General features: G+C 36.9%; 1 protein-coding gene across 1 annotated transcript in view; it reads left to right on the top strand.

Moving 5' to 3' along the window:
* The window catches only part of LOC131857515 (uncharacterized), a 98,920-nt gene extending 72,556 nt beyond the window's left edge, over positions 1 to 26,364 (top strand). The window contains exon 2 of the mRNA XM_059210175.1: positions 26,128 to 26,364. Within this exon, the coding sequence (XP_059066158.1) occupies positions 26,128 to 26,364 (237 nt within the window). The remainder of the gene's footprint in view (positions 1 to 26,127) is intronic.
* Positions 26,365 to 26,900: the final 536 nt, after the last annotated feature.

Below are 26,900 nucleotides of genomic sequence, written 5' to 3'. Positions count from 1 at the left end.
CAAAGATTTCATCATACCACTTTCTTTTCAAAGGCACCCAAAATTTGATGTGTAGTTACTTCCAAAATCTCTAAAATAACCCTACTTCTTGGTGTTGGCATCAGTTCTAAGATTTATAGCAAGGGTTTCTATATTTTAAATGTTTGTATTAAAATATCCATTACACCCCCAACATTCAATTGTTGTGCTGGTATATAAGAAATATATGCATATCAAACCTTGTTCCTAAAATCTTTATTTTTTGAAATCGTAGAAACATTACATAGTTTAAATGAAGGCAATGAAAATAATGCAGAGAGATAAAAAAAAACTCTATAGAGCAACTATTTTACATACCTCAAATATAAAATCGTAGGGTGGAACAATAAAAAATGGCAAATCAAGGAAAGAATGAAAGATCCACACCAAATTCTTATACAATGCAGTCTAGTTGAAGGATTTTCATTCAACACAAGATAGTGAAGGAGTCGTTATGATGATTTGTTTGAAGGTTCATAAGTTAAAGGTAGTCACTACCATATAAAGAGTGAATATATTGAAGAGCTTGATGAATTGCTAGTGTAGCATGAGGATGTATGATGTTAACAATAGCAAAATGATATTATGATGGTGGCGAAACTACAAAAAGTTTTGATCATATTTTTATTGAGCATGAAAGCAACCAGCTTGAGCCCATGAATGATAGGCATCCTTTTGTAGACTATAAACCCTTTTTGAACAAGGGTGTCACATTTTTTTGAGGCTCGATCAGTGCAAGGAGCCATCCTCTTTGCTTCATAAGTAGGTGAAGAAATATGAATGCACGAAGCTGGTAATGGTGGCTACAATGATATATTTCAGTTGAAGGATTTTCATTTAGCACAAGATAGTGGAGAGGTCATTACTGACAGTAATATATGTGCAAATTTTGTTTGCATCTTTGTATAAAACATGACACGAGTTGAAAAGTTTGAAAATTAAATATGAAGTGGTTTTGATTCACCATTTTGTATATAAGCAGAGAGGAGAGGTCGATGTCTTTGTTTATTTGCCTACAAAACAATGATGAAATGGGTCATGGTTATTATTACAACCATAAGTTGAATACATGAGATATTCCTTGACTCAAATGAATGATAACATACTAATTTCTTCAAAACCTACTACCTTCTTCCCTAGCTCTCTTTCCTCTCAGCTACATAAGACTATTTTTACTTGTAAAACTATTGATCTGGGTTGGTTGAGTTCTTGTTTCCTTTGTAAGAACGAACATTCCAAAAGGAGCTACCTATGCTTATTAAGGCCCCAATAGTTTGAGGTCAGAAGATACCGGGGATTCTAACCACTTTGGGGTGAATATGGATATAGAGTTTAACATGAAGAGTATGGTAGGCTAAGGATCCTTTCAAGGTCAAGAGTTAGAGATGCTACAAGACAATATGATGTTTGAATCAAACACAATGAAAAAAAGTATCAAAATGATAGTGATATGTTAGAAAGGGGTATTCTTGCAATTAGGAGGTTTTGTCTCAATTTTCACAATCAATTAACAAAGAGCTTCAAAAAATTCTTTCAATGATAATAACAAAACATAGTCTTTCGAATAGTCACAACTTTTAGAAGAGAACATGCCAGATTCTCACAATCAAGAGTCACTACCAAGAGACATTAATGCTTGCATGAAAGATTGTAGTAGCATTCAACACAAACCATTGCAACCCTAGCACAAATAGGAATGAATGAATGAAGGTTTGTTAGAAAATCCATCAAAAGGGTAGAGATAATCAATCATGAGGCTTATCAAAGCATACATTGCAGAAGATACTATGATTGAATCAAAAGACCACAATGCATAAAATCCTAAAAAAGGTTATGAAGCCACAAAATACAGTTGTGAAGATAAAGATACAGTCACTTGAAGGTTTTAATAACCTTGCAGAGTGACAATGGTTAGTCTAAGGACATAATAATGAAGATCAAAACCCTCAAGATTAGACAAAGATAATCCAATCATGAAAGTATAGTGAAGAAGGACAAGTAAATGACCTAGAACAGTAATATAGAAGCACCATCAAAGCAAAATCCCTGTCAAAATGTTAGGATAGTCATGGGCAATGGATGCAGACCTCAAAAGATGAGAGCAATTTTGATGATAATAGTAGAGCAATTTTGAACACTTAAAGCAGATTTGACCTGAAAAAAGATACTTTATAGATATGCCTATATATTAGCAGCAATTTGCATCCCAAAACTTTCATTTTTGGAACATTTGGGAGTCTCTCTTAGCATGAAATAATTTCTATCTAACATCTGAGCTCTTGGAATCTAATCAATCATTTGATCATCATGCAAAATTAGTTGACTATATATGAATGCATCTCTATATTTATCAATAGGCACACTACCCTTGCTGTGACTATTGCTTCAAAAGTAAACAAGGCAAAACCAGGAGCAAATAGTATATTTAATGTTAGAGGCAAGATGAATACATACCTGCAAGCCTTGTAGCAGCTAGAGAAAAAGGTAGACATGAGATGAAAGCATATATTCTATGAATAAGCTACCACCTGGAGATAAAAAACTTGGTGCTATTCATTTGCCACTTGATATGCTAAATGTTTTTCACACAAAAATCCACTTGGTGCCATTCATTTGCCCTTAATTAGCAGCTCAATATGCTAAAATTCAAGTTTTTCTATGTTTATTTTTTATTTAAGGCAATCAAAATACTTTTATTTTTTAATTTAAGATAATTTAAATGTTTAAGAAAATAATTATTTTGTCTTTAAAAATTGTCTTGAACCTTCTTTTTATGTAGTAGTGGTGAAATGTTATTACTTTTATTCTTATTATATTTTTAATGGAAATAAAAATAAAATATAATATAATACATATGCTAATATAATTATTTATTATTTATAAATAAAATTAATATTTAAAATGATTAATAATTTACAAACAAAAATATTACAATCGATCAATTTTTTTAAATATCTATTATAAACCAAAAGTTATGTATAAATGCGCATAGAATATATAGTACCTAGTTTGAAAGCAATGAAACATATGCTAATATAGTTATTTATTATTTATAAATAAAATTAATATTTAAAATGATTAATAATTTACAAACAAAATATTACAATCGATCATTTTTTTAAAATATCTATTATAAATCAAAAGTTATGTATAAATGCACATAGAATATATAGTTCCTAGTTTGAAAGCAATGTTGTTTCATTTTTAATTAAAAGCTAAATAGGGGAAAGTACCTAGTATTTGAGTGCATTCCTATTCTTGTGATGGAAATTGTTGATTTAATTCCCTATACTTGTTGATTTAATGTCCAACTTTTGTATAATGTGCTATCAAATGAGGGATACCTCATGACTAATAGTATAGAGGAGCAGTAGTCATTTATTTAGTCATTTTTATTTATGTGACTAATCATTTAGTTGTGTTTCTTACCTAATGACCAAATTAGTCATTTATAGTTGCCTTTCTTACTCGATGACCAAATTAGTCATTTATTTAGTCATTTTTATTTGTGTGATCTCATCCAATGACCAAATTAGTCATTTATTTAGTCATTTTTATTCATAACTTTTTTGTGAAAAAATGCTAAAATTTGGTCTCGTGACTAAATTTTGGTCAGGTAGTCATTTATTGGCCATATTTCTACTAGTGATAACATGGACCTAAATCAAATTCCCAAATGTACAACTCCAGCAGAAATCATGCCAAGATCAACCACAACACGCTACACCACCAAAAATACCGCATAACATGAAAATCATTACCAGTTCATAAAAACCACCAAAAAATTGCACAACAATCAATGAAGATCATCAAAACAGATAGGAAACAATTAGGAAACACCAACAAGCACGCTAGAATCATCATAAATAGCTGCACCAACACCACTTATCAAATCTTCATCTGTCAACGTCTAAAATTTAAGAACATAGCCAATCAGCAACTGACACGAAGAAAGATAACTTGTGGAGCACAAAATCATGAACCATCTGAAATGAAGATGCACAAGATCATCCAAAGCGATATCTTAAAATCTCATCTCAAGATCTGATCACACCAAAATATACCGGAGGAAATACCAAACTCTGCAAAACACCAAAACAGCAAGTTAGAACTGTAAACCGGATCATAAGATCTTCCCAATCTACAAACACCGGATTAATTCTCAGGAATATGTTGACATGAATGACAACAACATATCCTACCAGTAGCAATGACCAAATTATATTTAACAAAACTCACACTTGATCTTTGTCCCCCTTTGACATCAAGGAAAAGGGCACAACAACTACCAACAACAACTTTCTTTCTATTCTGGATCAAACTTTTATAACTGCAACACACACTACTCCCCCACACTACTCCCCCTAAGAATAACTTTTGCAGCAATCTAGGAGCAAAAGTTGAACTTTAGAACTCCCCCTAAACAAATGCACCACTTAAATGCATCTAGTTTGAAGGAGGGGCAATAAGCCCCAACTTATATCATAGATAATCAAAGGTATCCTTCACCAAAGACTTAGTAGAGGTATCTACAATCTATTTTTTAGTAGGTATATACTCCAATTTGACTTCTTTCTCTTCAAATTTCTCTCTCAAGAAATGATACCAAATTGAAAAGTGTTAGTTCTTGAATGCATTACCGGATTATTTAAAATGTTAATAAAACTTGTATTATCACACATAATAGGAATTGCCTCATCATACTTCACCTTGATATCTCTAAGAGTTTTCTTCATCCACATAACCTGAGCATGACAAGATGTTGCTATAATGTATATTCCCTTTGTAGTAGATACTGACATTGAATCATATTTCCTACTCAACCAAGAGACCTATAGATAATCTATTGTCTCTTTCAAATATATAAATATCCTTTTCATTGCTTGATCATGGAATTGCTTATGATTAGCTTGATATCTAGCAACCGATCAGACAACCTACATAATATTTGGTCTTGAATCAATAAAATACAACAATCCTGCAATCATAGATCTATATTTTTGATTCACATCTAGAGATATATCATCCTTGCTTAACTTAAAAACCAATAGTTGTAGGGGTTGCAACTAGTTTAGAATTCTCCATACCAAACTTCTTCAAAATCTCCTTGATATACTTGGCCTAAAATATGGAAATGTCTTTTTCTGATTGAGTAACTTGAAGACCAGGGAAAAATGACAACTCACCTATCATAAACATCTCAAGATCCATCTACATCTCTTTTGCACATTTCTTATATAAATTATCATCTCCTCTTAATATGATATAATGAACATACACAACAACAACCAATAGTTAATCACCTTAAAATTTGAAATAAAGATTACTATCTATAGTACCTTTTCTAAAATTCTGCTCCAACAAATACCTATCCAACCTTGGATACCAAGCTCTAGGAGCTTTCTTGAGTCCACAAAGCACCTTCTTGAGCTTGAAAAAACCATATTTGGATCTTTTGATAGCTTGAATCCATCTAGTTATTCAATGTATATTTCTTTTTCAAGTTCTTCACTCAAGAATGTTGACTTGATGTAATGCCCCACCAGGGAACCCTGAAGGAATAACAAAAAAGAAATTAAAACACATAGCAAATGATTATTTTTTTAAAGGAAGACATAATACATCAACCATATTTTAACTCAATACAACACTAAGTAAAATTATTACATAACATAGAATTATAAAAATGTTTAGCAGAAGACTTAATCATGGCTCCTAACAATCCTCTAAGGGTTCCCTAACATGTATTCAACACCACTAATGTTACTTACACGAGGATAACTTTACCTCATTACATTATTTCAAATCATATAAACATTCCTAATACGATACATCGACTTAACTTAATCAAATAAACTCCTAATCATTATTCATATTGCTCATCATACAAAGGCCTATGCTAAGTTCATTTTAAAAGAACCAAATGAAAGATTCCTAAGAACATACATATAATCCACGTGATTACATTCACTTACAAGTTATCCATTAATACAATGCATTTATCATAATAGTACTTTTACAATCCTTTCCACTAGGAGTATCCAATTATAAATATTCTTTCAGTTACAAGTACAAACATACAATTACATGTTCTTTTTCATCACTTCTAAAAGATATATATCCAATACAACTTTGATTATTGAACAATCTAAATCTGAATGTGAAAACACTAGAATACAAGATAAGAACGATCCAGACCATACGAACAAGAACTCTAAAAATCCCAATGGATGGTAAATACTACCACCCGACCATGTGGAACCCAAAGGTCCACCCCCCATGTTGAAAATAGACACGAGGCATTAAACAATAAGCAAGAAGGGTAGGGATAAAAGAAGTTGAACATACACCACAACGAAGATACACATGACACCACTACACAAGATAAGAAAGTAAGGATAACAACCAAAGGACTTCTAAAGACTTCCACATAAAAGGGCACAATAGGATGCTAGGATACATACGGAGAGAGTGTCATCACATAGCCTCAACATGTGTTTCCTGGCAGCCTAACCCTCTCTGAACTCTATACCTTGGCCCCCATGGATAACTCATGCGGTACCATAATATACTTTCCTAATGATAAGTTATTTCATGATAATGCAAGTTCCAAATGTCTCTTTAGATAGAGGCCTTTTAAATCTCATCCTCTATCTATAGAAGCACACAAGGCCATGAGTGGGGCACTAAAATATTATCTTATTAGTATGTTAACCCAAGAAAGCCCAACCCAAATTTTTATTTATGTTACCACTTATTAATCAACTCTCCTATGGGTTATCCTGGCTACCACTTTGGGCCTTGACAACCATAGAGAGTGGTGCAGGGCACCTAACACTCCAGGTATGAAAGATTGGTTTTCTTTTAATTTTATGTGTTATATTTGTGATGTAATAATGTACCAACCATTGAGGACTCATTAGAGGCATGGTTGAGTTGTCCAAGTTTTGGTTTGAATCAATTGTGTTCAGGATGCTGACAGCTTGAGAAGTGAGATGCTTAGGTAGTTCATAGGTAAAATACTCTAGATTGAGTTGAGGTCAATTGAGCTGTGTTTAGGTCTTCTAGGGTGTTTGAGGACCTTCAGGAGTCTTAAAATGCATTAGAATGCAAAATTGCATCCTAGACCAAAAAGTTGTAAAAAGTTGTTGAGCAACATTTTGCAATTTCTTGCAAAAGTTGCATTTTTTATTTTAGGCATTAGAATTTGGTTGAACCGACTAAAACAAGAGCATTTAAGCCAAAAATTCACTTCATTGTAAAGGTTGGAGGATTGGAAATGCAAGAGCAATTTTTTGGTTTGTGAAGCAATTTTGTTTCCATTGGTTTTTGATAGTTTTACTCTTATTTTCATTGTTTGTATGGTCCAGTACGGACTAGATGGTGTAAATCCATTGCAATTCTGAGTATTCATTGTATTTGTCTTTTTTAAGGTTGATTTTCAGGTTTGATTGTCCTAAGTTGTAGAGATTACTTCCATTCTTTGCAACTAGGAGCAAAACCCTTGCAAGTAGGGTTTAAGAGCAAGAAAATGGCTCTAACCTTGGCATTTTTGGTTTTAGGTGTTAGAATTTGGTTGAACCGACTGAAACAATAGTATTTAAGCCAAAAATTCACTTCATTGTAAAGGTTGGAGGATTGGAAATGCAAGAGCAAGTTTTTGGTTTGTGAAGCAACCTTGTTTCCACTGATTTTTGATAGTTTTACTCTTATGTTCATTGTTTGTATGGTCCAGTACGGACTAGATGGTGTAAATCCATTGAAATTCTGAGTATTCATTGTATTTGTCTTCTTTAAGGTTGATTTTTGAGTTTGATTGTCCTAAGTTGTAGAGATTACTTCCATTCTTTGTAACTAGGAGCAAAACCCTTGCAAGTAGGGTTTAAGAGCAAGAAAATGGCTCTAACCTTGGCATTATTTGATGGCACATATTGAAATCATTAAGAATTATAGGTTAGGGTATGTACATAGTTTTAGAATAGGGTGTGTGGTGTTTCAGGTCCAAGAGGAGGAGAAACAATGATGCCCTAGGCTCACCACTGGGAGTACGTGAGTTAGGACAGCAAGAAAGGTGTGATTTATAAGCACATGGGGATTGGTGAGGGACCAAGTGACACATGAATGGAAATCCCTCTAAGTTCCCTTGAAGGTTCCCAAATTTTTTGGAGAAGGAGATTTGACTAGTGAATAGTTTTAGACCCATTTTGCCAAGTCACCAGTGAGCCTAAACCCGTTAAAATAGTGAAGCATTGGAAACCCCATTTGTACGGATAACCTAGATACACTTTTCTAGTATTGTCTGTAGCTTCCAAAAGGGTACTCAAATCCATGATTTATTTATAGGATTTTTTGTGACTTTTGAAAATTAAGACCCTAAAACCGCCTAAGGAGGGCTAATGCAATTAGGCCTATTTTGGTGCTAGTAGAGACCTAGAAGGGTTAGGAAGCCAAGGTGATGGATTTGATAGCCTTAAACCTCAAAATACATTGAAGACACCTTGTAGATGCATTAGGAAACCATAAGAAGTGATTGTGTGTTGAGATCCTTGTAGGAGTGGCTGGAGCCCACGAGAAGAGTGTGTGAGTAATTGAGGTGGCAACCTCAAGTGGTGGAGTTGATTGTCTAGAAACCATTGGCTATACCTAGGAAGAAATTCAAGAAGGTTCAGACCATGGAAGTCTCATTATCACAACCCCTTCCAAGTGCCATAGGAAGGACTTGAGTAGTTGAAGGTTTGAGTAGGACAAGTCACTCAAGAAGGTGTAACAAACAAAGCTCCAAGACTCTTTGCATCAGAGTGGTATCAGATCATTCTTTGAAAGATTTGGTTTATGTCAGATTGTGAAGAATCATAAGCAAGTTCAATGCCTCTAAAGGCAGTGACTCTAGAAGCCATCTGATAGTTGGTGGCAGAGATGATAGAAGGATTGAAGGATGCAGAAGGCAATGGAGGAACCATAGAGGTTAAGAATGGAGAAAGGGAAGGTTAAGACAGAATGGGATGATGAGACTGATGAAGAAGTGGAAGATGGAGAGGAACCAATAGTAGTAGCCATGCCTCAAGACCAAAATCTATTCTTGGATGCAGTCAAATTCATTTCTAAAGACAACTTGGATGGATTACCCACATATGGAGGAAACCTCAATGCAGAAGAGTTGCTAGATTAGATAGAGGCTCTCAATAATCACTTTGATTATAAAGAGGTAGCAGAAGAGAAAAGAGTCAATGTAGCCAAATCAAGAATGAGAGGATCTGCATTAGTTTGGTGGAATATTATGCAAGAAGAAAATATACAAGAAGGCAAAAATAAGATAACTTCATGGGAGTGTATGAAGATCAGACTTAAGGCACAATTCCTTCTAGGAGATTATGAAGTTCAAATCAATAAGAGACTACAAAATCTGAAACAAATGGAGTTAGATGTCAATGCATACACTAAGGAATTTCATAAACTCAGTTTGAGGTCTAGGAAGCATGAGAATGAAGTGGAGAAGTTGGCTAGGTACATGAATGGCCTTAGACAAAATATACAAGATGAGATAAGTATCCTCACACTGGACACTATCCATAAGTGTTTTCAGTTGGCCCTAAGGGAAGAAGAGAAGATCAAAAGGAGGAGTGAATAAAATTAGATATATAGGGGAGGTAAGAATTTTAGAGGTAGAGGAAACTTTGGTAGAGGACAACAATCACCAAGAAATGAAGAGTAGTGAGGTCAAGAAGGTAGTGGGGACTCTCAGAGAGGAGAATTTAGAGGATCCTATAGAGGAAGGAACAATTTTAGGGGCAAGTTTGGAAACTCAAGAAGAGTTAATACAGTCTTCATCAGTAGGTGTTATCATTGAAATCAAGTTGGGCATACCATGAGTAAGTGCCTAGGGAAAGCCTCAAGCTCCACAAGCTCATACATGGGGGAAAGAAGAACTCAATTGTTGCAAGAAGAGGACACTTAGAGTGTAACTTCTTCAATTAGCAAGGCAGGGCCAGTGACAGATGGAGAAAACTTGATAATGAGGAGAACAATGCTCAAGATACCCCAAGCTCAAGAGCCACCACAAAGGAAAAGATTGTTTAGGACCACTTGTAGGTCACATGGGAAGATTTGTAAAGTGGTTGTAGATTCAGGTTCCACTAAGAATATTGTCTCAGTTGAAATGGTGGACAAACTCAAACTGAAAATATTGCCACACCTCACTCCTTACAAGGTATCATGGCTCAATTGGGGTCAACATGTATTGGTTGATGAACAAGCATGGGTGGATTTTAAAATTGGTGAGTACAAGGAAAGATTGTTATGTGACATATTGCCTATGGATGCTTGTCATTTTATGTTGGGCTGACCATGGCAATATGATGTGAGAGCTACTCAAGATGGGGAGAAGAACAACTATCTTATCACCAAGAATGGGAAGAAGTATCAAATGGATCCACTACTTGAACCAAAGGAAGAAAAGAAAATAGGTTCAAGTGTGATGCTAATGAGAGGAAAAGAGTTTCTCAAAGTTTTGAAACTAGAAGGTCATCAAGGCCATGCTATAGTGTTGAAGCCTAGAGATGAAGCTAAGGTAGATCCAATGAGTGAAGTGCCTCAAGAGGTGCAAGGTATACTCAAACAATATGCAGAAGTGCTAGGGGATGACGTACCTAATTATTTGCCTCTAATGAGAGATGTGAATCATCAAATAGACTTAATACCAGGGGCCAATCTGCCAAACAAAGTTACCTACAAATGACACCTAGTCAAAATGAAGAGATCACCAAACAAGTGCAAGAACTCTTAGACAAAGGATTTATCAAGAAGAGTTTGAGTCCATGTGTTGTTCCTACTATGTTAGTGCCAAAAAAGGGAGGAAAATGGAGAATATGCATGTACTCCAGAGCAATCAACAAGATTACTATGAGGTACCGGTTTCCCATGCCAAGGACTGAGGACCTATTAGACAATCTAGGGGGTGCAAGCTAATTCACAAAAGTTGACTTGAAATATGGTTATCATTAGATCAGAATCAGACCTAGAGATGAATGGAAAACAACCTTTAGAACCAATGCAGGCCTATATGAGTGGTTGGTGATGCCATTTGGCCTCACTAATGCACCTAGTACCTTCTGAAGTCTCATGAATCAAGTCTCCATTGAGTTTATTGGTAGATTTGTAATTGTGTATCTTGATGACATTTTGATCTACAATGGGTTCAAGGAGGAACACCTCAGGCATTTGGAGATGGTTTTGAAGAAGTTGAAGGAGGCTCAACTCAAGATTAACCTTGACAAATGTGAGTTTTTGAAAATAGAGCTAGTATACCTTGGTTTTGTTATTTCTCATGGATGTTTAAAGATGGATCCAAGTAAGGTAGAAGCAATACTTAATTGGCCTATACCTAGGGGCATAAGTGAAGTTAGAAGCTTTCATGGAATGGCATCTTTTTATAGGAAATTTGTGAGAAACTTTAGCCATGTTTGTGCTCCTATTCTCAATGCCATTAAAGGATGGATTAAATGTCACTTTAAGTGGACAAAGGAAGCCAATAAGGGGTTTGAAATGTTGAAAACCAAGATAGAAGAGCTGCCAACCCTTATATTGCCTGACTTCAATCAGTTGTTTACAGTAGAATGTGATGCAAGCCAAAGGGCAATAGGGGCAGTTTTAATCCAAGAGGGACATCCTATAACTTTCTTCTCAGAAAAGTTAAATGAAGCTAAGAAAAGGTACTCCACATATGAATTGGAGTTGTATGCAATGGTTCAAGCACTGAAAAAGTGGCATCATTTCTTTTTGCCCAAAGAATTTGTAGTCTTCACTGACAACCATGCCCTTAGTTTCCTCATTGGGCAAGATAATTTGAACCAAAGACACCTAAAGTGGGTTGAGTACCTACAATCCTGTACATTCACTATCAAACACAAGAAAGGGACAACCAACAAAGTAGTTGATTCACTAAGTAGGAGAATCATGACCATGCAGGAGATTCAATTGCAAAGTGTGGGTTTGAGTGAGTTAAAAGACCTCTACAAGGATGATAAGGATTTTGCAAAGATATATAATGTTTGTACTAATTTTTATAACACCTCACATGTCTCTTATTCAGAATACATGATACAAGAGGGTTTTTTGTTCAAAGGCCATCTTCTTTGCATACCTCAAAGTTCTATGAGGCAAAATATTATTCAAGAGAAGCACCAAGGAGGTCTAGGAGGTCATTTTGGCATTGATAAGACTTTGGAGCAGGCTAGTAGGTTTTACTGTTGGCCCAAGATGAAATAAAAAGTGAGAAAGTTTGTAGAGAAATGTACCATTTGTCAAAGAGAAAAAGGAACCTCAAAGTAATGCAGGTCTATATCAACCCTTGGTCATACCTCAAAGGCCTTGGGAATGTTTGAGCATGGATTTTGTGCTAGGCTTGCCTAGGACACCAAGAGGATTTGATAGTGTGTATGTGGTGGTAAATAGGCTCAAAAAAATGGCACATTTCATACCTTGCAAGAGCACCAATGATGCCACCTATATTGCAGGCCTCTTCTTCAAGGAGATAGTCAGAATTCATGGTCTTCCAATCAGCATTGTTAGTGATAGAGATGTGAAGTTTTTGAGCCACTTTTGGAGGACACTTTGGAGGAAGTTGGGCACCAAGTTATCTTTCTCATCTGCCTATCATCCTCAATTAGATGGTCAGATAGACGTAGTCAACCAATCATTGGGTAACTTGCTAAGATATCTTACCAAACAACATGGGCAGACTTGGGATCTAGTACTTGGACAGGCAAAATATGCATCTAGTGACTCAGTGAACTGTAGAAAAGGTAAAAGTCATTTTGAGATAGTGTATAGATTCCATCCTAGGGGTATATTAGAGCTCAGAGATCTCAGTTCAATGGCATGCAAGAGTGCACAAGGGGAGAATTTTGCAGAAGGTATTAAAGAGGTGCATGATAAGGTAAGGCAGTCCTTACAACAAAAATCTGAGTAGTATAAGGTTCAAGCTGATAAAACAAGGAGGAAGGTACAATTTAAAGTAGGAGACTTAGTGCTGGCATACCTTAGGAAGGAGAGACCTCCAAAAGGACATCCTATCAAGCTCATGATGAAGAAAATTGGACCTCTTAAGGTGGTGCACAAGTATGGGTAGAATGCATATGAGGTTGAACTTCCTCCTACCTTGGGGATATATCCTATTTTTAATGTATGTGATCTCTATCCATACAAGGCAGAGTCACCAACAAATTAGATAGACATGCCATCACCGATTCATGAAGATTGGATAAAGGATTTGCCACATAGTCAACCGGTTGAGTTAGAGAGTATCTTGGATACCAAGATAGTAAAAAAGACAAGGAAAGGAGTCTACAAGAACTATCTTGTCAAGTGGAAAGGGTTACCTGATTCAAATGCTATGTGGATGTCAGAGGCAGATATACTTCAGCATGGAGTGGAGATTTTAGACCTTATAACTCAAGGGACTTGAGTTCTTTGACCCAAGGGAGTATGGTGCAGGGCACCTAACACTCCAAGTATGAAAGATTGGTTTTCTTTTAAGTTTGTGTGTTATCTTTGTGATGTTATAATGGACCAACCATTGAGGACTCAGTAGAGCCATGGTTGAGTTGTCCAAGTTTTGGTTTGAATCAATTGTGTTCAGGATGCTGACAGCCTGAGAAGTGAGATGCTTAGGTAGTTCACACGTGAAATACTCTAGATGAATGCATTCATGTATTAGGGGTAAATTGAGTTGTGTTTAGGTCTTATAGGGTGTTTGAGGACCTTCAGGAGTCTTAAAATGCATTAGAATGCAAAATTGCATCCTGGAGCAAAAACTTGTAAAAAGTTGTTGAGCAACATTTTGCTATTTCTTGCAAAAGTTGCATTTTTTGTTTTAGGCGTTAGAAGTTGGTTGAACCGACTGAAACAAGAGAATTTAAGCCAAAAATTCACTTCATTGTAAAGGTTGGAGGATTGGAAATGGAAGAGAAAGTTTTTGGTGTGTGAAGCAACCTTGTTTCCATCGGGTTTTGACAGTTTTACTCTTATTTTCATTGTTTGTATGGTCCAGTATGGACTAGATGGTGTAAATACATTGAAATTCTGAGTATTCATTGTATTTTTCTTCTTTAAGTTTGATTTTCAGGTTTGATTGTCCTAAGTTGTAGAGATTACTTCCATTCTTTGCAACTAGGAGCAAAACCCTTGCAAGTAGGGTTTAAGAGAAAGAAATGGCTCTAACCTTAGCATTCTTTGATGGAATATGTTGAAATCACTAAGAATTTTAGGTTAGGGTCTTTACATAGCTTTATAATAGGGTGTGTGGTGTTGCAGGTCCAGGAGAAGGAGAAACAATGAAGCCCTAGGCTCACTGCTGGGAGTAGGTGAGTTAGGACAGCAAGAAAGGTGTGATTTATGAGCACATGGGGATTGGTGCGGGACCAAGTGACACATGAATGGAAAGCCCTCAGAGTTCCCTTGAATTTTCCCAAATTTTTTGGAGCAGGAGATTTTATTGGTGAAGAGTTTTAGACCCATCTTGCCAAGTCACCGGTGAGGCCTAAACCCTTCAAAATAGTGCAACATTGGAAACCCCACTTGTACGGATAACCCAGATGCACTTTTCTAGTATTATCTGTAAATTCCAAAAGGGTACTCAAATCCATGATTTATTTATAGGCTTGTTTGGGACTTTTGCAAATTAAGACCCTAAAACTGAGTAAAGGAGGGCTAATGCAATTAGGCCTATTTTGGTGTCGGTAGAGACCTAGAAGGGTTAGGAAGCCAATGCGATGGATTTGGTGACCCTTAAACCTCAAAATACATTTAAGAAACCTTGTAGATGCATTAGGAAACCATAGGAAGTGATTGTGTGTTGAGATCCTTGAAGGAGTGGTTGGAGCCCAGGAGAGGAGTGTGTAAGTGACTGAGGTGGCAACCTCAAGTGGTGAAGTTGATTGTCCATAAACCATTGGCTATACCTAGGAGGCAAGTCAAGAAGGTTCAAACCTTGGAGGTCTCATTATAACAACCCCTTCCAAGTGCCATAGGAAGGACTTGAGTAGTTGAAGTGTTGTGTAGGACAAGTCACTCAAGAAGGTGTAACAAACAAAGCTCCAAGACTCTTTGCATCAGAGAGCCACTCCCCCTTAATGCACATAGTTAACCTATCCCCTGTGCCTCAAAATAGGCATCATGAAACATATGATATACAAATAGGAACATCAAGAATCCATATACATGAATAGATTGCACAATCTGTAATTAGGACTTCCAAACAAAGAGCAATCACAAGGTCAAGTCCTAAGACTGAATCATAACCTCAAAATTACTATTCCTTCTTGTTTTAATGTCTAAAATCATCGTCAAATAATAAATCTAATTAGAGTAAAAGGAAATCACAAATCCATAACTAATTAACAATTCTAAAATGTAAATCACTAAAAGTATTTCAAATAAATGATTAATCAAATGAAAAACCCCCTATTATAAATATCGCTTCCATTTTCCTTCTCTTCCTTGAGTAATGTTGGCTCTTAGATATTGAAAAACCATAGAAATTTGAAGTTCATGATTCTTGAAAATGGAGAATTGATGTTGAATTTATAGATTTTTTGGAGAAGATTGATTGAGAGGTGGAACTCAAGTCAAATCACAGTCAGATTGATACTTGCCCTGGATTGATTATGAGGTGGAACTCAATAGATTGAATTGTTAAGTGAATAGATTGAATAGATGACTAGATTGATTGATTAGTTAACAAAGTTAACTAGGGAGATGAGTGATTGAATCCATTGTTAGAAAAAGCTGATTTAGAGTTGAAAAAGGAGATTAAAGAGTTAACTAAGTTAACTGGTGAGTTAACAGAATTGATTAATGGGTTATAATTTTAGCATGTGTTGTAGGATATTTAATTCAAATTCAATTTGATTTGCATGTGAATTGAACTTGATTTAGAAATTCTTTGAATTTAGATTTTCAAAATCATGAAATTGAAATGCACATTCACTAGAATTAATTGAAATTAGAATTTGGGGATTTGGATTTTGAATTTTAGTTAATTAAATAGTTTAAAGAAATTATTTAAATATCAGAAATTGAATTTAATTATATAATAAAGATTATTCAATTAATGGTTTAATTCGTAATTAATTAAATAATAAATATTTTATTAATATTAGACAAGGGTTGATGATTAATTGATTAAGATAGAAATAGAATAGAAATTGAGTAATTAGTAAGATGATAAAGGTGATGATTAAATTAATTTGGAAGAATAAAATTAATAGGATCAATTAAAGAATTAAAGAATTATTTAACTAATAAGACGAATAATTAGTAAGCCATCAATAAGACACTTTTAGGTGTCTACATTTAACCCTCTTTGAGACAATATCGAAACGATATTGTTTCAAATAAAATGAAAAATTTCCTGCCCTAGTATGCCCCACTGACGCTTTAGGGTGTAAATATGCCCCCTCAGAAAAGTGGTCGGAAAATTATGGAATTGAGACCAATTTAATGATACAATGCTAGTGAGCTATAGTTTCAAGTTTCACACAATTTCGAGTCCATTTGACTATCCTACAAGTGTGTTGAAGTTAAGGGGGTCCATGATCGTTTTGGAGGGAAAAAACCCTAATTTTGGGTGATAAATAGAAATTCAACCCTTCATTTTCTCATTTACTTTGTTTTGAGTTCATAGCTTCCTTTAGTGATTTTCAAGCATTCATTAATCTTTTGATCACGATGGTTGACTTCAAAGAACAACTCCACTTGTCCAAGTGAGTCTAATCGTACAAGCATCCACCTGGCACTAGAGGCATGGTGAGTTTCCAAGAAAAATTTGCTCGATTCTTGCCTATTTTTTGGATTTTTTTAAAATTTGTTAGAGCTCCTCTTTTTAAATGTTTCACATAACACTTTTCACATAGGTTTTAACTATTTTGCATCCATCCTTAATGCTTCACATGCGTATACCTACGTCACATTAGTCCTTAAATGTGTTGCATTTGACTGTTGATTTTACATAGGTTATAAATGATGAATACTAAGAGGGGGGGTGAATTAGTATGCCAAAAATCAATGCACTAAAACACTTAAACAGTTTGAAGATAAACCGGTAAAACAGTTTAACAAACAGACCGGTTATCACACATGCAAACCAAAATGCAAGTAAAGCATTCACCCACAAAAGCAATACAACCATAACACGTGGAAACCCAAATGGGAAAAACCATGGTGAGATGGAACTCACAAGTCACTATCTGCAGAATAGAAACCAGACTGGGTAAGGTCAAACCAGTTAAGGTCTTACAATGTTCTTCACCAAAAGAGATCCTGTTAGGAATCTCAATCTCTATTAGGAGATAAGTCCGATTAAAGACTACCTTGTTAGAGGATTTTAGATTCACAGAAGTGAAACACCTTGTTAGAGGATTTTACAAAGGCTTTTGTGCCTACCCAGTTAAGGGCTATAGACTTGTCAAAGGTGTGAGTAATCAAAAAGTGTTTGATCTATCTAATAGCACAGACTGCTTGATTAGATCCAGTATAGTTCACTGCTAATGCATTCCAGCATTACTTCAATCTTCTCTATCTCTCTCTCAGTTACAACTTGATCTTCTCAGACAAGATCGCTCTTACAACAACTCATCAACCACCTTAAACCCTAGTCACAACATAAACCCTTTTCCGCAACAACCTAAAATCCTAGACATGATGTCCTTTTAAAGGAATCTGATTTCATGTCGTCCAATAGGATTACATTACAATTTCCTAGGTTCAATGAATCTAGACATACTCAGTAACATGACACAAAAAGCACCGTCAGTGTGTCGGCACCGTCAATCAATCGATGGATTGGTAACTCATCACAAAATGTCGGTTGGTAACTCATCACAGAGTATTATCAGTTCATAGAAAATACCGGTTGCCAGTTTGACAAAAATGAAGACTGGTAAGAATGTGTTATACTACTTTTCTCCCTCATACCTCTTCAGATCTACGAACCGCTTGGGGTCGACATGCCACTTCAGACGGGAAACACATTCTGCAAAATCACCAATAGTCTAAAGACTAGAATACAACATACCCGTTGGAACAAATATCGGTTGAGCTCTAGCTCATACATATAAAGGGGATCTCAATACAAGTGTGTGTCCATCAATGACAATCACAACATAAACATAAAAAATGCCAATGATCTCCCCCTTTGGCATTAATGGCAACACTTAGGAAAATAAAATTTTGACATCTAAGTGTTTTACCAAAAAAAACATGCCATTAACAAAATTGCTCCCCCTAAGCATACACACTATCCCTTAATCAATACAATGTATAGAAATTTTGCATACAGAGCATAAACATTGAGATATCAGAGCATATAGCATATATCAAAACATATATCAAAATTTTAAAGCTAGATACTTCTCCCTATTCTTCTCCAAAATAGATAAAGTACTTCTCCCCCTTTGCCAACAATGACAACATACCGCTGAACAACCCCGCTTCCATTAAAATAATAAAAGTTTATGACGACAATGAATATTACTTGTCAAAAACCGATTTATAGTCCTACAAAAATTGTTTCATGGATAGATACCAGGACTCAAGTAGGGAGGTTGCCACTTCTTTTTCTATTTGCATCTGGGATACCTGTTCCTCCATTGCATCAACTATGCTCATCTCCTGCATAACTGTCAAGGCATCCAAGTTCAGATAACACTTCTGAAGAATTTGTAGACGTGGAAGTAAAACTAGTTGAAGCTCCTGCAAATCCCTAGACCGTGTACTGATCTCCTGCTCCATTTGGGCTGACTGGATCTGAAACTGGTGAATGATTTGCCCATAAGTTGCAAATGAATCATAGGGTGGCTTAAATGTGCTCAAGTAGGACTGTAAGTCCCTTTGAAGCTTTTGCTTCTGAGCTAGCACATCATCGCAGAATAGATGGGGTTGACAGATTTTGCTTAGTAGCAAGTTTCCCTCATCCAAAGCGTCCCTTATATCCTTTTGGTCTTTCAGAAGTTCAGACCAAAGCTCATTCAACTTTTTCACCAGAGCAATGTTAAGAGCCTTTAGATGCTCTTTCTTGATATTTGCCTCAGCTACTTCTTCCAGGCTCTGCACCTGATCATCCACTACAATACATAGTAGTTTGAGTTGTGCTAGTGATGATTCAGTGCTGGGAAGATTGGTACTGGGGATCAAATCGGTAAGGGTGTCTACAACTGCTTGAATGATATCTTGCTCCTTTTTTCTTTGTATGATTTCAAGGCGCTCTTGAGCAACCTTGATGCTCTGCATAAGCTCTGACTCACTAGCAGACTGGAGATCGATAGGACTGGAGATATCAGCCGATTTGGCTTGACTCCTGGTTTCCTTCGGAGTCTCCATCTATGTGCTTTTCATCGCTTTCGCTGCCTTGTCTACTTCTTCCTTCTTCCTTTTCTCTACTTCCTGCTTCTGTTCTTGTGCCTTGTCTTCCTCTACTTTCTTTTTCCTCTCTATTTCCTTCCTCTTCTCTTCTTCTTTCTCTTCATCTTCCTTCTTCTTCTTTTCTTCCTCTTCCTTCTTCTTTTCTTCCTCTTCCTTCTTCTTCTTCTCTTCCTCTTCCTTCTTTTTCTTTTCTTCCTCTTCCTTCTTCTTCTTCTCTTCCTCTTCCTTCTTTTTCTTCTCTACCTTATCGTCTTCTTCTTTCTTTTTCCTCTCATCTTCCTCTTTCCTTTTTTTCTCATCTTCATCTTTTCTTTTCTCCTCTTCCTCTTTCTCTTTCTTCTTTTTCTCATCTTCATCCCTCTTCTTCTTCTCTGTCTGTTTCTCAGCCACTTCTTGTGTGTCCTTGTCTTGCTCACTGCCCTATTTGGCTTGTTGCCCCTGTTATGTTCCCTCAAAAGGTATGGCTTGAGTGACATCTTCTATGTCTAGTGCATCGACATCAATGGTGTCAATTGGTTCTTCAACTGGGTTTCCTTCTTCATCAAAAACTTCATCCAGTTTGGATACAACTGATTCTTTTTCCGCTTGTAGGTTGGCCATCCATGCTTTGTGAGAATTGATAGCATAATCCATATGTTGATGAGTGTCTTTTTCAACATCATCAATTCTCCCCTCTAACAGCCAGAGTCTTCTTCTCCTTGTGAAGAAGAGTCCTTTATTTTGATCCAAAACATCAGATAATTCTGAATTTGAGAGGTCGGGAAAGTATTGTGCAAAGACTTTCTCCCTAATCTCCTGTTATTTTTCTATGGCAATGTGCCATTTATTATCTAATGCCTTAAATAATGAATCCAATGTCTGAGATTTAATCTCTGAAGGTGATCAGTCATATTTACACAAATAAAGAATAATTTCTTGTAGTACTTCATCTTTCTCCTCACTATTAAAATCATCACAATAATCTATCAAATCATGAAGTAACTTTCTCCTAATGTTCTTTACTATCCTTTGAAAATGTGTCAAAGGTTTGTATGAGGAGATATCAATATTTACCAGTGCGGATGCTGTCGGTTCATTCTTCTTCATCTTCTTTGTCTGTCTAGCCTTCTTTGGCTTTTCATTAGACTCAGTCTCTTCGGAGTCCGGTTCAATTGACTTAGTCTTCCTTTTCCTTTCGAAGACTTTTGCCGGTGCTACTTCTGGATTCTTCTTTGCAGGTGACCACTTGGTCACTCTTGGAGTTGCAGTAGTAGCCGGTGCCAATGCTATAGGCACTGCCTTTGCTTTCTTTGCTACAGGTTCTTTTCCTTTCTTAATAGATGGTTCCTCAGCTGGTGCAATCCTCTCCAAGTAAGTTCTGGTCCTCTTAGCCTTAGGATCAAGAGGTGAGGAAATAAGGGTTGAGGCATACCCTTCCAGCATATCATACATAACCTCATAGCCCATTGGCTCCACTTCCTCCATTCTAGGCTCAACAGCCTCCATTAGGCATTTGTCCACCTAGATGGTGAAACAAATGTCATCTTCATATTTCTTAACAATATCGCCTAAGATCCTCACCCTTTGACTCATCTTCCTCCTGAACTCATCAAAATACTTGTTTAGCACCTCAGGGTAAAATAGCTTGAATGCTTTCCTTGATTTGTTTGGTTATTGGTTGGTCAGGGGACCACTGGACATCTCCTACTCTAGGAAAGAAGCCTTGGAAATAGAAGAACAACCCAACCAATAGTTGTCCAAATTTGAATCTTAGTGCATTATCTTGTTTAATCGACTTCAGATTAGATAGGATTTGCCTCTGCATACTGGTGCATAGGTCAAATGATGCATCCTCTTTAATCATTCGGTAAACGACATTTACTACTGCGGCAGATACAGAATTAATCCTACTGGCTGAGAATGTTCTGTAGCCTATCACCATGTAGGCGTACTTCACCAGATCATCCTTGATAGGATTGACTATCATTCCTTGTGAGTCACTTGTTGAACCGGTGAGCTTGGCCATTTCCGTTTTGCTTACCATTCTCAGGGCTGGCACTTCCCCTGTGTTGCAAAAATCGGTGACTACATAAATTGCCTTTGGCATGATATCATGCATCCTCTCCAAGTACATCTTGTCACCATGGACTCTGCTCAAGATGATCCTGATGTGATCCTCCGTAAAGTCTTCCAGAAAGTATACTGCATTATGGAGTTTCTTCTTCTCTAGGATACTAAACTCCGGTTTGATTTTCTTGTCCTTGCTGCAAAATAAACCTAACTGGGTGTGAATCGCTAAAGACCCTAGGTCTTCTATTTTGCAATCAATATAATCTGAAATTCCCTCTTCAACTATGACTCCAGCCGAAACTTGTGATAAGGCATTATATTTGGACTTCCTTTGAATAAAACTTTCTGACTCAATGGATGTACTAGAACTGGTATGAGATGTGGAAGCCATTGTTGAGTATTTCAAGAACATGAAAAATACCTTTACAATGCGAATTTAGGGCTTCCTGATTCTGCTTCACTCCACTGTCAATTGGTTGCCAAATCACCACTTTGTATTCTCCACGACCGTTTGCAAAGTAGATTTGAATCTCCTTCAAGACTTGTCAATTTCTTGAAATCTTAGCTCAAATCGCCTTTTCTTCGCTTGAAAATAGATAGTGAGAAATGATTTGAAATATGCTTTTATACATGTCTCTCACCTACCACCATTAATGCTCCTCTATTAGGGTGTAAACCCTAATTTGCCTCTTTTTCCATTTCTGGTCTTCTGCGAAGCGATAGGTATCACATACCGGTTAAGGTCTTTTACCTGTGTAACTGGGGGTTCACAATCATTTCGCCGTTTGCTCCCCCTAAGCCTCTTTGGAGCTTAGTTTGTCAGTTTCGATATTTCCACACTAGGTGCAAAAACTAGTTCCTCTTCCAACATTGTTGCTTTCTTCCTCCAGGTTCTGTTCATGTCTGCATGAACTATTTCAACATCAATTTCTCCTTTCTGAGTGACTGGTATATCATCAAATATACTCTTTCTACTTCTGTAGAATCTTGCAATGTGACCCGGTTTATTACAGTGATAGCAAACCAATCCAGGTGCTCTCCAAGGTCCATTATTCATGTTTCCATTCTTCCTTCTGCATGTAGCAGCAGTGTGACCATGTCCATGACAAATCCAATAGTTTTCTCTCCATCCGGTTGCCGGTTGATAACCATTGTTGCCTGACTAATAATTGTGAGCATTAAACCGGTTAGGGTTCCGGTTCACAAAAGATTTCGGACCAGCTCCTTGGGTCCTCTAAGGATATCTTCCAGTATTGTTCATGACAGACTTGCATTTAGATGCTTTATGCCCAAACTTGTTGCATGCATAACAATGACCATTGAAATTATTGGATCTAGGTACATTGTTGATAAAATAAGGAAAATTATTGTTGGCTATGCTCCTACATATATTGGCAGTGTGTCCTTCTTTAAGATAGTTAAAGCAAATAGGTTTGAATTTTTGCTAACCTTTTCCTTTGAGTGTCGGTTGCTTCTTTGATGCTTCAGCATTTGTCCTGAGGATTCTCCTTCCTCATGTCTAGAGAAACCAAGTCCGTTGGTATTCTTTACCGGTCTAGATGACTCAAGCTTTTGCTCTAATTTGACAGTACTTTTGCTGAACTTAGCAAGTATTTCCTTTTACTTAGAGAGTTCTTTGGAAATAGCAGTATTTGTCTCCATTAGTCTTGCATTTTCAGAGATGGCTATGTTCAGTTCTCCTTGCATGTCTTCCTTTTCCATTCTGCTCTCATGAAGTTGAGCATTTAGGGCACTAATCTCTTGTTTCAACTTGGAGATCTCATGATCTCTGTCCTTTACCAGATCTTCAGCTTTCCTCTAGTTCTCAAGCTCTTGACTAAATCGAATAGTCAGTCCTTCCAACTCCTTTCTCAGATTGGAGTTTGAATCATTCATCTTATTTACTTCTACAATCATGGCTTCCATGTTTGCTTCATCTTCATAACTACTTTCCAATAGCTCCATCAGCTTCTTTGCATGTTCTGTCCTTTTTGCTTGAGATGCCTTGTATTTGACCATAAGATCATCATAGGCTTGCTCAGACTGAGTGAGCCATTGAGTAAGTTCCCTCAAGGTGTATTCTCCCATATCTCTTTCCAAGTGGTTAAACTTATAGAAAGGTAGGCTCTGATACCAATTGATGAATACTAAGAGGGGGGGGGTGAATTAGTATGCCAAAAATTAATGCACTAAAACACTTAAACAGTCTGAAGATGAACCGGTAAAACAGTTTAACAGATAGACCAGTTATCACACATGCAAACCAAAATGCAAGTAAAGCATTCACCCACAAAAGCAATACAACCATAACACAAGATATTTGACGTGGAAACCCAAATGGGAAAAACCACAGTGAGATGGAACTCACAAGTCACTATCTGCATAATAGAAACCAGACTGGTTAAGGTCTTACAATGTTTTTCACCAGAACAGATCCTGTTAGGAATCTCAATCTCTGTTAGGAGATAAGTCCAATTAAAGACTACCTTGTTAGAGGATTTTAGATTCACAGAAGTGAAACACCTTGTTAGAGGATTTTACAAAGGCTTTTGGGCCTACCCAGTTAAGGGCTAAAGAATTGTCAAAGATGTGAGTAATCAACAAGTGTTTGATCTATCTAATAGCATAGACTTCTTGATTAGATCCAGTATAGTTCACTGCTAATGCATTCCAGCATTACTTCAGTCTTCTCTATCTCTCTCTTAGTTACAACTTGATCTTCTCAGACAAGATCGCTTTTACAACAACTCATCAACCACCTTAAACCCTAGTCACAACATAAACCCTTTTCCGCAACAACCTAAAACCCTAGACATGATGTCCTTTTAAAGGAATCTGATTTCATGTCGGTCCAATAGGATTACATTAAAATTTCCTAGGTTCAATGAATCTAGACATACTCAGTAACATGACACAAAAAGAACTATCAGTGTGTTGGCACCATCAATCAATCGGTGGATTGGTAACTCATCACAAAATGCTAGTTGGTAACTCATCATAGAGTATTACCAGTTCATACAAAATACCGGTTGCCAGTTTGACAAAAATGAAGACTGGTAAGAATGTGCTATGCCGCTTTGCTCCCTCATACTGCTTGAGATCTACGAACCACTTGGGGTCGACATGCTACTTCAGACCGGGAAATACATTCTGCAAAATCACCAATAGTCTAAAGACTAGAATACAACATACCGGTTGGAACAAATACTGGTTGAGCTCTAGCTCATACATATAAAGGGGATCTCAATACAAGTGTGTGTCCATCAATGACAATCACAACATAAACATCAAAAATGCCAACAATAAATGTATTGCATGAGTTGTAAATGTTACACACTCATCCTAAATGCTTCACAAAAGTCATAAGTGTATCGCGAGAGTCTTAATCATGTTGCATAATTTGCATAGTTGTTTCTTTTTATTGTGTAACCTATGATATCTGACATTTTATCCTTCTTCTCTATAGGAGAAACTTGGTGTTCTAATTACTAGGCAAAATAGGCCTGGTGAACTCGCATTGCTTACATAGTTACTGCTAGAGGAGATAGTCATGATTCGATAGGTGGGTCTATACCATGTTCTTCATTTGCTTGAGGTTACCGCCAACAGGGCCTTGATTATAACTTTAGTTGTGATGGTACTCAGAGACATGCTCATTTCATTTCTTGACTGGTGAGGCATCCATCACACTTGAGGATGTTTGGCTCATTCTTCACATACCAATCCATGGTGAGAGTTACTTATGATCATAGTGCATGTGTCACAACTTTATGTTAGCTATTTGAGTGTGAGGAATGAGATCTCCACATGAGTAGCTAATATGAGATAGGTTGGGCTAGATTGAGGCTGATTATGATGATTTGACTATTGTTCTTTGTAGTATTATAGAAGGTCCTCTTTTTCCTGATAGGAGATGTCATGGTTTTCCAGCTAGATGGGGTAGGTTTTTGTATGGTATGACTGTTGATAGATGTGTATATGCATGGGGACCATGCCTTTTGGTGATGTTATACTATTAGATGCATGATAATGTCTACTTGAGGTATCGATTGATCAAATATGGTGTTACACTCCTACAGGTCTCAGCTTGGGAGCACACAGCCATCTTTAGACCAATGGTTCATGCTCAGTTATAGGTAGAGGATCCTTACGCTTTCAGATACACTATCGGGATCAGACACAGGGGTACAAGGAACACCTTGTATTGGAAACCTCAGATTGATATGTTGTAGAACTTTATATGGAGACCCTACTTGGATTTGCCTGGTTGTGTTGATGATGCACAACATTTACCTTTTTTCCTACAACAGTTCTACTTGATCGGAAAGACAGTTGAGACATAGAGGATCATTATCATTAAGGTGCATCTCTTGGGCCGTGTTTTAGAGACATTTTGGTGAGGTATAGGGATTACCTGATGTTACTTATTTTGTGAGGTTTTCTTGAGAGGTTTTTGACTGGGGAGCCTGCATAGAGCCTCATGTTGCCTCTACGGTGTTTGATAAATTACATACAATGCAGTGGGGTTGGGGTGTTGGGATGACACCATAGTATGATGCTTGGTGGGTGAGATCATACCCTATTCTTCTCACTAATCCTATTATTCATATTACAACACAACAAATTAAGTAGTAGACATGGCAGAGGAGGAGAGGTGAGGATGACAAGGATGATGATGAGGATGGTGGTGATGAGGGGGATGATGACAAGGGAGATGTAGGCGAGGAGGGAGAGGGTGGGGATGAGGAGGAAGACATCAATGGATATACCGAGTCAAGTAACAGAGATGATGACTCTTCGTCAGGATCATCGAGCATCGAGGGAGAGGAAATCTCTAGTGATGCAGGCATGCCAAAGCTTGAGGATGTTCCTACTATATAGGTAGGTGCATAGGATCTAGGTGATGATGATCCAGGGGTGATGTGGGCTCAGATCCAGAGCTTAGAGGATGCCCTAGCTAGGTCTGATCAGCATAGGATAGATGACTGGGCTATCTTTCATCATGAGATGATCACTTGGATCCAGTAGAGGGATGGGTTTACTACTAAGTGAGACCAGTTGCAGATAGAGTGAGATCAGCTTCGCACTAAGTGAGATGATGTTATTTAGGGGGCTCGGTTGGTTGGAGATGCCTATGGTCAACATTTTTCTCTAGGCACAGACATACAGACTCAGGTGAATAGGTGCTTTTTCGCATCTAAGGTTTCTATTGTTATCACAAAAGTTTGCCCACTTAATTAATAACCTTGATAATCAACCTTGTGAAACATTGAAAAAGCCTCCAAGTGTGGGACCTTGCATAGTGTGAGGATGAGTCTTCAAGATGGTTGGATTCCTTGTCAATCTGATGTAGGTGTTGGTCTAATCCAACACATATAAAGCCTAATCTATTGGTTTTGAGAAGAAAAAGGGGAAAA

Source organism: Cryptomeria japonica, chromosome 1 (assembly GCF_030272615.1).
Source record: "Cryptomeria japonica chromosome 1, Sugi_1.0, whole genome shotgun sequence".
NCBI classification, from domain to species: Eukaryota; Viridiplantae; Streptophyta; class Pinopsida; order Cupressales; family Cupressaceae; genus Cryptomeria; species Cryptomeria japonica.
The sequence above is the reverse complement of the archived record's forward strand: the minus strand, read 5'-3'. Positions and strand labels throughout refer to the sequence as shown.